Source organism: Bubalus kerabau, chromosome 1, assembly GCF_029407905.1.
Source record: "Bubalus kerabau isolate K-KA32 ecotype Philippines breed swamp buffalo chromosome 1, PCC_UOA_SB_1v2, whole genome shotgun sequence".
In the NCBI taxonomy this organism is placed as follows: domain Eukaryota; kingdom Metazoa; phylum Chordata; class Mammalia; order Artiodactyla; family Bovidae; genus Bubalus; species Bubalus kerabau.
The window spans coordinates 229733372-229748816 of record NC_073624.1 but is presented as its reverse complement, the minus strand read 5'-3'; the positions used below and the strand labels follow the sequence as shown (position 1 = coordinate 229748816).

At 38.2% G+C, this 15445-nt stretch overlaps 1 protein-coding gene across 3 annotated transcripts in view; it reads left to right on the top strand.

The window, feature by feature from the left end:
* CSNK1A1 (casein kinase 1 alpha 1) overlaps nt 1–15445 on the top strand; it is a 40812-nt gene that overhangs the window by 12777 nt on the left and 12590 nt on the right. For all 3 annotated transcript variants that reach the window (XM_055558198.1, XM_055558186.1, XM_055558176.1), the window contains exons 3-4: nt 11026–11152; nt 14356–14454. In XM_055558198.1, the coding sequence (XP_055414173.1) occupies nt 11026–11152; nt 14356–14454 (226 nt within the window). The remainder of the gene's footprint in view (nt 1–11025; nt 11153–14355; nt 14455–15445) is intronic.

The following is a 15445-nucleotide window of genomic DNA, read 5'->3' as shown; positions in this document are numbered from 1 at the left end:
ACTTGGTTTTGTCTAGTTAGCCACCATAAATGTTGAACGGGTAAACGAACAGGAACTTAGTATTTTCAAGTATCAAGGCACATTTGTTTGTGTTTTTAAAAATTTGCTGGTTAAGGAACGTCTATGCATGTTTTAAAGCAGAGGGCAAGGAACAGGAAGACTGAGAAATGGAAATCTTACAGCGTAATTCAAAGATCTTAGGGGTCATATTGTCAGCAGAGGGTTAGTAGCAGGTAAGAGGGTTAGGATGAAGAAGGAAAATGAATCATCTTAGTTGACATTATTATTGGCTGAGTGAAACGTGCTGCACAAGGTTTAGATCTTAATCTACAGTCTGTTTACCTTAAAAATCTGTTTAGAGGGGCTTCCTGGTGGCTCAGTGGTAAAGTATCTGCCTGCCAACACAGGAGACATGGGTTCGATGCCTGATCTGGGAAGATCCCACATGCCGCAGAGCAACTAAGCCCCAGCACCGCAACTACTGAACCTGTGCCCTAGAGCCCAGGAGCTGCAACTACTGAAGCCTGGGTATCCCAGAGCCTGCGCTTTGCAACTAGAGAGTAGCCCCAGCTCGCAACTAGAGAAAAGCCTGCACACAGTAACAAAGACCCAACACCACCAGAAATTTAAAAAAAAAAAAATCTGTTTAGAACAGGGTTCTTAACTTGGTTCAGGGATATCATTCTTTCCTTCAAGAGATCAGTGAGTTGGATGAAAAAAAATTCCAAAGTTTATTTTCAAGTGCCTCACTAGTTTAGACAGTACCTGTGGCTTTGTCACCAATAGAAATCACAGATATTTTTGTATCACATTGTTGCGTGAATCTCAAAATAGTCTTTATTCCCATCATACTTCAAAATTATAGTACTGATTAGACCTGCCCCTAAATTATATTATGTAGTACTTTAATAAAGAGCATGTATTTTACTATATCAAGATTGATTTTAAAGTAATTCTATGGTAACTGAATCGCTCTAAAATTAGTTTCCTTTATAATGCTACATATTATGCTTTTAAAATACTCTGAGAAGGGATCAGTAGGCCTCATTAGACAAAGGTGTGGAGGCGAGGGGGAGTCCAGGACAACAAAAAAAGATTTAGAACTCCTGATGCAAAACTAGTGACTCCAACTCCCACCCACCCACACATAACTTGTTTGAGCAGGTTCTTGGTGAAACTGGAAGTTGCTCAGTTGTATCCGACTTTTGTGATCCCACAGACTATACGGTCCATGGAATTCTACAGGCCAGAATACTGGAGCGGGTAGCCGCTGTCTTCTCCAGGGGTTCTTCCCAACCCAGGGATCGAATCCAGGCTTCCCACGTTGCAGGCAGATTCTTTACCTGCTGAGACACCAAGGAAGCCCAAGAATACTGAAGTGGGTAGCCTCTCCTCTCTCCAGTGGATCTTCCCAACCCGGGAATGGAACCGGGGTCTCCTGCATTGCAGGCCAATTCTTTACTAGCTGAGCTACCAGGGAAGCCCAAGTTCTTGGTCATTGTGGCTAAATAAAAAACATTTGTTTGATGCAGGATTGGTCCCAGTTGGTGGGTATCCACTGTTTTCTTTTCCCCTTCTAGTCTTGTTCAGTTTTTATTAAATTACTTCCATGCTTGTTAATATCCTCCCCCATGGGTGTGAGATTGTAAGGATGGGAAAATTAGCCAGCTAAAGGCCTGGGGAAGTTTTGGGAAAGGTTCAGTGAAGTAAAAGATAAAATTAATATCTAAAATTTCTTGAAATCATCATATCTACCTCTAAAACTGTTTCTTTTGTTCTATCTAAACTTTAGTCTAAATTTCTTTACTAAACCTGATTTTCAGACTTCCTTGGTATGGTCCATTGGTTAAGACTCAGCACATCCAGTATACGGGGTGTGGTTCCATCCCTGGTCTGGGAACTAAGATCCCAATTGCCTGTGTGGCGGTGCAGCAAAGTGAAAAAACAACTTGATTTTCCAGTTCTTTGCAGTAGCCAAATAGCAGCATAGAGTGTCATTCTCTAGTGAAAATCCTCTGGATCTCAAACCAGTTCAAAGGTATTTCTGCAGTTGTAAGTCCAAAGGATTGTGAATAAAAATTTCGTGTTACTGAACTTGTGAAATATGAATTGTGTTTTAAATGTGAAATTGTGAGAAGAGGAAATAGATTGATGTTTCGAAGGCAAAAGAAGTTTATATTATTAAATTTTAGGTGTCTTGTATTCAAAGTAAAATGAAAGCCACTAATCCAAGGAACAAATAAGGGCAGAGAACCTTTCGGAGAATGATAGTTACACAACAGTCTTGTGTACCAAGTTAATAGAAAATCAGGAGATGCCCCACATTAAGTCCTGTGTCTGGTTCTCTTTCAGAAAGGCTGAAGAGTTACCATGAATCAAATATATAGTCAAACTGGTGCATTGTGGTTCTGTTTTTGTGATGAAAAATGCCATTAGTAAAATAGAGCATTATAAGTACTAACAGTTTTAGGTTAAAGGAGTTACAGTGTCTTAAGACTGAAGTTCATAGATGGTTCTACCTTTCAATCAACTATTGAATGTAGTACTAGGAGGACTGGTAACTCTTGAGACTCAGGAATTTAAATTGAGAATTGAAGGCAGCCTCCTGTTGGATTCTGGCAATTTAGGAGGACAGGGGTAGTAGGAAATGCCTTTCTTAACTGTCGTAAATGAATTGTTAATCCCGGTGTACACTCACACCAAAAACAAAACATGGAAAGAACAGGCAACAAGGCATGATTACGATGAGAAGCAAGAAGGAAGATACAGAAAAAGATGCACAAGAATTGACTGTAGGTAATTTTTTTGGCCCATGGTAATTTGGGGGCTATTGAAGGACAGGAAGAACTGTCTATAATTTTTATAATATTATGAAAGGCAAAATTTAATATATAGGAACATTGAAAGAAATTCAGACGTGAGAATAGGGTGATTGGAACTGTTAGCAGTAACAACCTAAAGGGGGAATTCGAGCTTGTTTACTTAGAGTTGAGTGAGATTGTACTAGACCAGGTCCTTAACGTCTACCCTCATAAGAAGGAAGGTAAAGGTTGGATGATGATGATGAGTTGGCAAGAGACTGAGTTTGAGATACAGTGTCTTGAGAATGTATATGCTATGAAAATTGGAGAAGGAAATGGCGACCCACTCCGGTGCTGTGGCTTTGAGAATCCCAGGGACAGGGGAGCCTGGTGGGCCTCCATCTATGGGGTCCAACAGAGTCGGACACGACTGAAGCGACTTAGCAGCAGCAGCAGCACTAATTCAGTGCTTGTACTTTCAGTTGTTCAGTGAGGACTCATTTGATAATCTAAAGATGGAAAGATAAATGGTATAGGAAAAGACATTTCCCTGTTAAGACTGTCACTTTATAGTCAGTTCAGTCACTCAGTTGTGTCCGACTCTGCAACCCCATGGAGTACAGCACGCCAGGCTTCCCTGTCCATCACCAACTCCTGAAGCCTACTCAAACTCATGTCCATCCAGACGGTGATGCCATCCAACCATCTCATCCTCTGTCGTCCCCTTCTCCTCCTGCCTTCAATGTTTCCCAGCATCAGGGTCTTTCCAAATGAGTCAGTTCTTCACGTCAGGTGGCCAAAGTATTGGAGTTTCAACTTGAGCATCAGTCCTTCCAATGAATATTCAGGACTGATTTCCTTTAGGATTGACTGGTTGGATCTCCTTTGCAGTCCAAGAGACTCTCAAGAGTCTTCTTCAACACCACAGTTCAAAAGCATCAATTCTTCGGCGCTCAGCTTTCTTTATAGTTCAGCTCTCACATCCATACATGACTACTGGAAAAACCATGGCTTTGACTAGATGGACCTTTGTTGGCAAAGTAATGTCTCTGCTTTTGAATATGCTGTCTAGATTGGTCATAACTTTCCTTCCAAGGAGTGTCTTCTAATTTCATGGCTGCAGTCACCATTTGCAGTGATTCTGGAGCCCAGAAAAATAAAGCTAGTGTGAGAGATGATTGCAATTGTGTGGTAGTTTGAACATTCTTTGGCTTTGCCTTTCTTTGGGATTGGAATGAAAACTGACCTTTTCCAGTCCTGTGGCCACTGCAGAGTTTTCCAAATTTGCTGGCATATTGAGTGCAGCACTTTCACAGCATCATCTTTCAGGATTTGAAATAGTTCAACAGATGACACCACCCTTATGGCAGAAAGTGAAGAGGAACTAAAAAGCCTCTTGATAGTGAAAGTGGAGAGTGAAAAAGTTGGCTTAAAGCTCAACATTCAGAAAACGAAGATCATGGTGTCTGGTCCCATCACTTCATGGGAAATAGATGGGGAAATAGTGGAAACAGTGTCAGACTTTATTTTTTTGGGCTCCAAAATCACTGCAGATGATGACTGCAGCCATGAAATTAAAAGACGCTTACTCCTTGTAAGAAAAGTTAGGGCCAACCTAGATAGCATATTAAAAAGCAGAAACATTACTTTGCCAACAAAGGTCCATCTAGTCAAGGCTATGGTTTTTCCTGTGGTCATGTATGGATGTGAGAGTTGGACTGTGAAGAAGGCTGAGCGCCGAAGAATTGATGCTTTTGAACTGTGGTGTTGGAGAAGACTCTTGAGGGTCCCTTGGACTGCAAGGAGATCCAACCAGTCCATTCTGAAGGAGATCAGCCCTGGGATTTCTTTGGAGGGAATGATGCTAAAGCTGAAACTCCAGTACTTTGGCCACCTCATGCGAAGAGTTGCCTCATTGGAAAAGACTCTGATGCTGGGAGGGATTGAGGGCAGGAGGAGAAGGGGACGACAGAGGATGAGATGGCTGAATGGCATCACGGATTCGATGGACGTGAGTCTTGGTGAACTCTGGGAGTTGGTGATAGACAGGGAGGCCTGGCCTGCTGCGATTCATGGGGTCGCAGAGTCGGACAGGACTGAGCGACTGAACTGAACTGAACTGAACTGGAATTCCATCACCTCCACTAGCTTTGTTCTTAGGGATGCTTTCCAAGGCCCACTTTACTTATTATTTGGCTTCTTTGAGTCAAAGATGAGTAGATGCTTCCTGGTGACTTTATACTTTTAGTACAGGGAGTATTTTTTTTTATTCCTTGCTTTGTTTTTCTCATCTGCCACGTCAGGTGTGCCCTAGCCTCTTAAAACCTCTAATACAGCTTTTTATTTTTTAATTCAGCAAATGTTACTGAGTATTTCCTGCTTGTAAGGCATTGTGCTGAATGCTGGAAATACAGAGTTGTGAACAAGACACTAAATGGCTCTTCCTATTATATTAGGACTCTCTAAAGGAATTGAACCGATGAATCTTATATACAGGCATATCTCAAAGTTATTACAGGTTCAGTTCCAGAACACCACAATAAAGCAAAGTCACACAAATTTTTTGGCAAGTATGTGTATTAATTTTGAAATACCTTATTGCCGAAAAGTGCTAGCCTATCATCTGAGCTTTGAGCAAGTGGTAATTTTTTGCAATAATAGCATCAAAAATAAAGATCATAGATCACCACAACAATATAATAATAACAAAAATATCAAAATAATGAAAATGTGACAGACACAAAGTGAGCACGTACTGTTGGAAAAGTGGCGCTAGTGGATTTGATCAAGACAGGGTTGCCACAAACCTTCAGTTTGTTTAAAAAAAAAAAAAAGTGAAAGCTGCAAAGAGCAATAAAGAAAGATATGCTTGTATTATACATAGAGTTTTATTATGAGGGATTGGCTTACACAGTCTTGGAGGCCAAGAGGTCCCAGGACCTGTGGTCTATATGAGCTGGAGGCCCAGGAAAATCAGTAGTGCATTTCTGCTTCAAGCCTAAAGGCCTGAGAGCCAGGGGAACCAAAGATTTAAGTCCCAGATGAGTCCTAAGATCTGAAAACCAGGAGCATGGATGTCTGAGAGCAGAAGGTGATTATTTCAGTGCTAGCAGAGAGGGAATTTTCTCTTCCTCTGCTTTTTTGTTCTGTTCAGGTCCTGCACTTTAGGGAGAGTGATCTTCTTTCCTTAGCCTGTCATTCTGATGCTAATCTCTTCTGGAGCCAACTTCACAGACACCCCAAAATAATGTTTTACAAGCTATTTCAGAATCCCTTAGCCCAGTAAGGTTGACACACAAAATTAGCCATCACACTAATCAAGCCATAAGAGAAGGCCTACGTTAAACAAATGTTCCTTTTCCTGTTATTATTGTTCTAGTTAAAGGGATGGAACATATTTAGGTGCTTTAATCTGAACTGAGTATTGATGATGATTACACTGGTTTACTATTCTTGGAAGTCGTTGGGTCTCAGCAATATTTAAAATATTTAATTTCATTCTTTTTTAAGATACTTCTGTTTTTGTAGAGATTTATTAGGGAAAAGAAAGAAACCCTTAGCTCCATATCTTCTAATTGGTCTTCATGTCATTGTCATTCCTTTTACTCCCCAGGTTCCATATTGCATACTGATACCAAGGCCAGCTTTTAATATTGACTTAATTATATTAGGTCCTAGACGTACCCTACTGATATTTTCCCGGTTATCTATAAAATTTAAAGCACATTAGCCTGGGATTCAAGAGTCTGTATCAGTCACCTTAATTCTCCCCTTTATACGAACCTGTGTCTCTTCTTGCCGCCTGCTTAAGACATCCTTTTCTACCTTCCCTATCGAAATATTATCCCTCCTTCAGGATCTGACTGGTAATAGACCATTTTCACTAGGTTTCTTTCTTTGGACAGATGTAGTTCAACCCATTGTTTTTTGTTTTTTGCTTTTCTGAATTCTTTTAGCATATTTTGGTCAGCCCCAGTGACTTGTACATGTGTCATCTTAGGTTTGTGCTTTTTACATGTGTCTTAATTTTTTAGCTAGAATTACTTTAGATAGGGGTTTAGAAGAACAAGATGAAATCAGAGATGGACCTTGCCTTCTGCTAGAATTTTAGTCAGACCTTAAGGTACCTTTCTTAATGCTCTCAGTAAGTAATGATGATTTTTTTGAATTGCAAGCTCATTCTCTGGCCTCTTTCCTTGATTGATCAGGCAACACTGAGTCTAAAGACATTTGAAACAGAAAATGAGACCTTGTACTTTCGTTTTTACTTTCATCCATTAAGTCATTTGATTCTTCTACATGTTTTGAAACTAAATAAGGTCCAAATCAAACCAGTTTTTTTTAATCTCATAAATTGTCAGAGTTACCTACAATGTGCACACTACCATAGTGTGAAGTGAAAGTGAAGGTGTCATTTGCTCAGTGTCCAACTCTTTGTCACCCCATGGACTGTAGCCCTCCAGGCTCCTCTCTCCATGGAATTTTCTAGGCAAGAATACTAAAGAATACCATTCCCTTCTCCAGGGGATCTTCCCCACCCAGGGATCAAACCCAGGACTTCTGCATTGCAGGCAGATTCTTTTCCTTCTGAGCCACCAGGGAAGCCTCTTACCATAGTGTATGTACTTAGTAACAACACATTGTTACATACATTAAAAAATGTCTAAAGATAGGACCTTGAGTTTCTGGTTGAAGGCAGAAACAGGAGTGAGGCTTTCACTTTGGTGTGTTTCAGGTAGTCTGCAAACTTAAATGATCTCAGAGAATCAGGTTAGTGCTTGCTCATTACCCAGGTTCTGTGAAGACTTAGGAAAAACAAACAGTAAGCCCTGTGTTACCAGGTGGAGAGAGAGAGAGAAGCACCAGAGTAACAATACCTGAATATTTGTACTTTTGAGGGGTTAGATTTTGGATTCAAGCAGTAGTCAGTGGCTATGAGAATTCTGTGAAATGAGAGATCTGTGTGAGACAGGCTACTTAAGGAAGATTTCTCTGACAGCTGGATATTAGGATGTTGCAATTGAAAATGGAGAGTTAGAAGCTCTCAGAATAAAAGGAAAACATGGAGGTGAAGGTAGAAACTGAGTATGATCTGGGTAAGCAGAAGACTGTTCCTGGCGCCTAATCTGTGTGTAATAAGGTCTGGATGGATTGCACAGGTGATGCCTAATCTGTGTGTAATAAGGACTGGATGAATTGATTGCACAGGGGAGGGTGTGAGGTCTTAGGTTTTGAGAAATTAGTTATATATTCCTTACCCTCCAGGCTCCTTTGTCCATGGGATTTTCCCAGCAAAAATACTGGAATGGGTTGCCATTTTCTCCTCACAGGGTCAAACCCAAGTCTCCTGCGTCTCCTTTATTGCAGGTAGATTCTTTACTGCTGAACCAGCAGGGCTTAAACTCATACACTTAAAACAATAAGAAGAAAAATACCTGATGACTTGATTTTTTTTTTAAAGTATATTTCTAAATTCATCTGATTTTTCTTGTTTCTAATTATTCTGAGAGTATTCTGTTAAAGGCCTACTTTGCATATGACTTCTCAAAAAGTACTTTGTGAAGTTAGGTGATGACATGGCAATGCGAAGTATGAATTTGTGCCTTTGACATGTCAGGTTTGTAGTTTGGGTTGGATGCTTGTAAAATTTACTTTATTGTAATTTTGTTAGGAAGCTGTTGGTACAAATTTGTTGATGTGCTTGTGAGATGTAGTCTTATGAGAGTTGATTTGTGCTTTCTCTTTTGCCTTTGACGTTTAGTGACTTCCCCTCACTTCCTTAGCATTTTCTATACTTTGTATTCTTGATTAGAGTCATTTCTTTTTCTTTAAAACCTAGCTAAATTAGATTTATATTAAAAATTGACATAATTCTTAGTATTGGATATTTATAATGTTAAGAATTGGTTTTGAAGTTCCTCATAGCTTCCCAGCACAGATTTGCCTCTGCAGTTAAGTACAGAAAGGATAAAAAAAGAGAAGGAAAACAAAACCGAGGAAGCAGGAAAGGAGAACATAACCGTATTTCATTTTATCACTTATTTTTCAATTTATTATTTGTTTTGTTTTACCCCTCTCTTCCCACCTCCACCCCTATCCCTCACCCTCCAAAAACCCACCAACTGTGACCTTTTTTGTGTGTGAGAGAGCTTTTCTTCAAAGTAAATGTTGGAATGAATGTGAAGAATGTTGAATTCTTGTATGGAAAACAAAGGATTGAAAAGAGAAAATTACAGAAGCTTTGAACACGGTTTTAGATACAATCTCAGACATTAGCAGATTGGCACTTCTGTTGCTTTTCTTAGGCTAGTGGGCACAATCTCTGTAAGGTTAAAAAAAAAAAAACTCTTTCCCAGCCAGGCTATCTTTTTCAGCAAAGACATGTGAAAATGAATTCCTCTTTGTGTGTTTGATGGTAGTTATTCATGTTTCCTGTTTGCAAAGTAATCCTCAGGAACAGGTGGAACAAAAGTGTAGGAAACAATGTGCGTTTTTTAAGTCTAGCCCCTTTGTGACCTTTTACATAAAATTCTAGGGATAATATTCGTTGGACCTGAATATGGGACCACACTTACATAGGACATCAAGGAGATCAAACCAGTCAGTGCTAATCCTAAATCAAACCATCTAGTCAAAGCCATGGTTTTTCCAGTGGTCATGTATGGATGTGAGAGTTGGACTATAAAGAAAGCTGAGCACCGAAGAATTGATGCTCTTGAACTGTGGTGTTGGAAAAGACTCTTGGAAGCCCCTTGGACAGCAAGGAACTCCAACCAGTCCATCTTAAAAGAGATCAGTCCTGGATATTCATTGGAAGGACTGATGTTCAAGCTGAAACTCCAATACTCTGGCCACCTGATGCGAAGAGCTGACTCATTTGAAAAGACCCTGATGCTGGGAAAGATGGAGGGCAGGAGGAGAGGGGGACCACAGAGGATGAGATGGTTGGATGGCATCACTGACTCAATGGACATGAATGAGTTTGAGCAAGCTCTGGGAGATGGTGAAGGACAGGGAAGCCTGGCGTGCTGCAGGCCGTGGGGTCACCAAGAGTCGGACATGATCAAGAAACTGAATAACAACAAAAACACTAGACGTTTTTTAAAACATGTAAACTTTTCAAATGGTAAATCCAGTTATAGTTTCTTATTAGAGTTTTTAAAGACATCACTTCAGTACAGCTTTAAAATAGCTTCCTCTTTTGTTTGTTTACATTTTAGATAAAAGCCAGTTTTTTTTCCAAGCTGGTGGTGGTTTTCTTTTTTTTTTGGCTGCACTATGCAGCGTGTGGGATCTTTAGTTCCCTGACCAGGGATCAAACCCATGCCTCCTGTAGTAGAAGCAAGGGGTCCCAACCAACCATGGACTGCCAGGGGATTCCCTCAAGCAAAATTCATAATTTAGCTAAGTTTAAAATAAAAATGATAGTGTGTATTTTTCGGAAACCACCCTTATCTGATCTAGAGACATACAGAAACTTGCAATCACTTACTGCAGTGATTCCTAATCCTTGGAGTCTCTGAAATTAGCGATTGATATTCCTAGAGTTATTGGGGATAAATGTGTATCCACAGAAATATAGCAATGGATAATTAAAGCATGATCCTTCCAATAAAAAGTGAATGTCATCCTTGTGGTAATAGGATTATTTTCTGTAATCGGGAACTAAGCAAAAATATGACTCCTTATAAATAGAACTTGGTAGGAAGTGGAACAGGAGTTATAATAAAACGGATATTTACTCTCTGAAACATTTTGGAATGACTGATAAAAATCTCCTTCATTTTTTCAATTAAAAAGTAAGACCAGGTGAGGTTTAGAAACTTGCCCACAGTTACAGGAATTAATGGTGGATGGATAGAGAATTCACCTGCCCTGCTTAAGAAGCATATTAAGCCTGAAACTATCACAACATTGTTAATCAGCTATCCCCCAATATGAAATAAAACATTTAATAAAGAAAAAAAAAAAAAAAAAAAGAAGCATATTAAGGCTGCCACACAAGTACTAACTTAATGGGACAGTGGGTTGCTTGACAGAAAAAAATCTCTTTATGCATTATTTTGTGTTGGGCAATGTAGTCAGTAAGTGGGGTCATCAGCTAAATAGAGGAAAACAACCTTAAATAAAAACCTAGAGGGAAACTATCTTACATTTTTAAAATTTGATGATGTTAAGTGATAATCAGCTTTTTATAACGCCTTCCTCTTTCCCTCTTTGTTAGGTGGTATGGTCAGGAAAAAGACTATAACGTGCTAGTTATGGATCTTCTTGGACCCAGCCTTGAAGACCTCTTCAATTTCTGTTCAAGAAGGTTCACAATGAAAACTGTACTTATGTTAGCTGACCAGGTATGTGAAACTTTTATGAGAATAAAAGCTAAGAAATGCTACTGTTTAGTACTACTTAACTATAATTTCAGTGTAGAAACCAGAGTATTATAATCCTGTATAATAATCCTTGGGTTAAAAGTATAGTCATTCAAGTTTGTTACTCTAATAAGTCTTGTGGATGTTTTCCTGTGGTATAAGACAAAAATGAATTACACTGGTTTATTATTCACCTATAGACTAAGAGTTTTCGAGCTACTCCCATCATATAGTGTATTTGTTTTAGTGTTGAGTATAACAGGTTTCTTTGTAAGATTTTGTTTGAAGAAAGGATTTTGGGAGTGTTTGTGCAAATATAAATAAATATGTATATATTGAAATTTTGATTAAGCAAATTGAATGGTATTATGTGTTGAACCCTTATAAAAGGTGTATTTTTGAGGAAAATAAGGTACTGAAGTAATTTAATGAACAGTTTTTGACCAAGTAGATGCTTCTTACAGGATTCTCAGCTATTGGTAATATTTAAGCAAAATCATGGAAATTTTTATGTCATGAATTGGATTTATGCATTGATTGAGGTTAGATGAAATTGTTTTAAAGCCCAAGGCTAGATTTATTTTTTTAGCTAAAGGTAATAAAAAAGAAAACCAGTTTTAAAGAATTTTAAGATGGGAGAATGGGGTCAGGAACAGACCTTGAAGAAACAGATATTATGGTCAAAGATAACAGGTAAATGTGAATGTCAAGGACCTTGCATAAAACATGACTTCTTAATATGCTTTAACTGACATGTGAGTGAATCTTAATAAGAGTTTGTATTCTGTAGGCTCAGTAACATATAGGCATACATGCAGTGAACATTATTCAGGATCTGCCACTGTAAAGGAGATCAGTCCTGGGTGTTCATTGGACGGACTGATGTTGAAGCTGAAACTCCAGTACTTTGGCCACCTGATGCAAAGAGCTGACTCATTTGAAAAGACCCTGATGCTGGGAAAGATTGAGGGCAGGAGGAGAAGGGGACGACAGAGGATGAGATGGTTGGATGGTATCACTGACTCGATGGACCTGGGTTTGGGTGGACTCTGGGAGTTGGTGATGGACAGGGAGGCCTGGCGTGCTGCAATTCATGGGGTCGCAGAGAGTCGGACACGACTGAGCGACTGAACTGAACTGTACTTAGCACTGGAGTGTACAAAAAATAAGAGCTAGTTTCTTCCCTCTTGTAACATAGAGTTAGTGGAGAAAAATGGACAGGTTCTGTCGTAAAAGTCTATATTGGATACTCTGGTAACATCAGAGAAATAATGTACTTTAGGGAAGGGGGTTGTAGGAAGGCATTTGTTTAAAAAAGAACCAGCTGAGTCTTGCTCTGTAAATGACAGGCAACACTTGAGTAGTCTGTAGTTTGTGCTATTAATTTATCTTGTGCCTGACCTTCCCCCTGTGAGTGAATACTCATAGTTTAATGATAAGTATTACTTGGCTAGAACAAATACTTTATGTACTTGACTGGTACAAAAAGTGAGACAAATGTTTTGTTTTACTTATTTAATATATGAATTGCTGCTGTACCTAAAGATGGTATTTGAACATTGTATACATCTTCTTCCTTGAGTGTATAGTTTAAACCAGAGATTACAATTTGCCTTCACAAGCCATTTGCCAAGGTAGAGGAATAAGAGTTAGAATTTATATCCTTGGTGATAAAAGCTCTCGAGAAAATGCAGGCAAGTAAAAATAGAGTCCTGACGTACACTACTGAGAAGAGCAAAAACATATGGGCAGAAAGATAATGTTGGCAGCCTTTGGACATGGAAAACATTTTCAAATACAACTTTTATTTTATGGAAAAGGTAGACATAATTGATAAAACTTAGAAATTTAAACTATTACAGAAGAAAAAGTTTAAATCTGTTTACGTAACAAATGACTGATAAAAAGATTGTCTGTTGTATGCAAAGAATTCTTAAAAACTGACAAGAAAAGGACAAGCCAAAAAAATAATGGAAAAGTATGGATTGACTTCACAGTACAGTACTAAGTCCAGAAGGTCAGTAAAAGTGAGCAGGTTTTTTAACTGTTATGAAATTACAAGTGAAGTCAGTACCTGTGAAAATGGGCAAGATTTAGAAAAAACTGAGATAACTGCTAGTGGGAAAAAAACACTAGTGCTGAAAAAATGAGCTGTTATAGGCTATTTTGAAGGCAATCAGTTTGCCTTCAAAGCAGCAACTCCCCCTGCAATGATGGAGTTATAACCCATAGAAATAGAAGTGCTAGTAGATAAGGATATATAAGTATATTAGTGTTATTGTTGAGAGAATATTGGAAATAATGAGCATTAATACTGTGAGCTGGGATAATTGGGGAGTACTTCCATCTATGCCATAGAATATTTATCACCATTAAAAAGAATGGTAAGACCATACCACTTGACTTGGCAGAATTTCCAGGAAACTAAGAAAAGCTTGTTATAATGCCATGTTTGTTAGTTTTGGGATATGATCATACATATATGGAGAAAAATCATGGGAGAGTCGGAAAAGCATGCCAGAAAGGAAACCCAGCATGTATATGTCCCCATTTGTATAAAAGTTACATGCTTACGTTGTATGGTACCAACTTCCAGAAATGTTTGGGATAGAATTAGTTAAAAACAAGTGAACAAAAATAAAATGAGTAGACTACTTCTATTTTAGTTTAAAGCAATAACAATGTATAACTGTATCTGTCAATTGGTCAACATCCCTGTACTCTGAAGCACATATAAGTTTGTGTGTGTACATATAGAAGAGAATAAAAATAGATCTGAGTAATACTAGGTACCTCAAGGGGCATAGTATTGACATTTACTTTATATAATTTTCAACAACTGAAACAATTCTAAATTTATTACTTCTGTAATTAAAAAAACCGTTCTTTCTATCAGGTTAGGTTCTGTCATGTTTGTAATCATTCATATTGAAAGAATAAGCTCAAAGGAAACTGCTCGTTTATGCTTGTATATCCATTTGTCTGGAGGTAAACACAGAGCTGGTTGTCCTTTTTCATTTTGTCTAGCATTGTCTTTTTGAACTCTAAATAAAGTTAATAAAGTATACTTGTGATCTTGAAAAATGATTGACATATTGAAATAATTGAGACACAGTATGTTGCTTTCTTTTGTTTCTTAGTGCAAATCACTTAACTTGATTTTCTCTCTTCCCCTTTTTTTCCAGATGATCAGTAGAATCGAATATGTGCATACAAAGAATTTTATACACAGAGACATTAAACCAGATAACTTCCTAATGGGTATTGGGCGTCACTGTAATAAGGTTAGTCACATGTTCTTTGCATGAAAGAACAAAGAATAAAACTTCCAAGAATTGCTTTGATAAACTTTGGTGAACTTTTTGTCTTTTAAAAAGTCATAGTAAGTTGAATTTGCTATTGATAATTGTTTTAAAAGATTGTACTCGAAGGATAATCCATTAACTTAGTAACTTGAAATACATTATCTCCAACTTAACCCAACCAAAGTTAGTTATTTATATGGAAATATGAAATTCCAAGGGCTTTATAATGAAATGTAATCATCTATATTATTGTATCTATTTTTCATTCATTCGAATAGCAAACAGACAAACAAAAAAACCCATATACCCATATAATTTTCTTCCTGAATGCTAAAAATCAGATTTTAACCTTTCTTTCTGAAGTGTGGGTTTTTGCAATATATGTGCTTGTGCCAGTGTGGGAACCACTGTCCCACCCATCTGTCACCATGGCGTTAACATTTGCTGACTGAGCAAGGTTGATAATGAGAATTCTTCAGTCCTTGGATTTGTGTATTCAAAAGGATAACTTTTGGACCTGTTTCAAAAGTAGTTTGACAGTTTATTTGGGTGCCAAGTTGAATGGGGTCTCCACCCCTCTTCTCTCCTGTTCAAAGGAAAGTGTAGACAAGTGAAATGAACTTTCATACAATGAAATTAGTGTTCATTGGGGGCCACAGAATGGTTGAACTTACGGGGTGATTGGGTTTTAGCCAGTGACGCATGATTGCAGTTAGAAACTAATTGTGTTGACAATTTTCTGCAATGATTAGTTTTACTGAGTGAATTGCTTTTATTTTCAATTGTTGAGCTCGGGCAGACAGGCAGCATTGGCAATGCACTAAGCATGTTATGATCTGACGATCTGATAGAAATTCTCAACTTCAGGACAACTTGGGGGTTTTTTGTGTTTTTTGTTTTGTTTTGTTTTTGGAAGGAACATTCCTATTTTATTTAGTCATTAGGGAATGTTTGATGTTTTTAGGTCTAG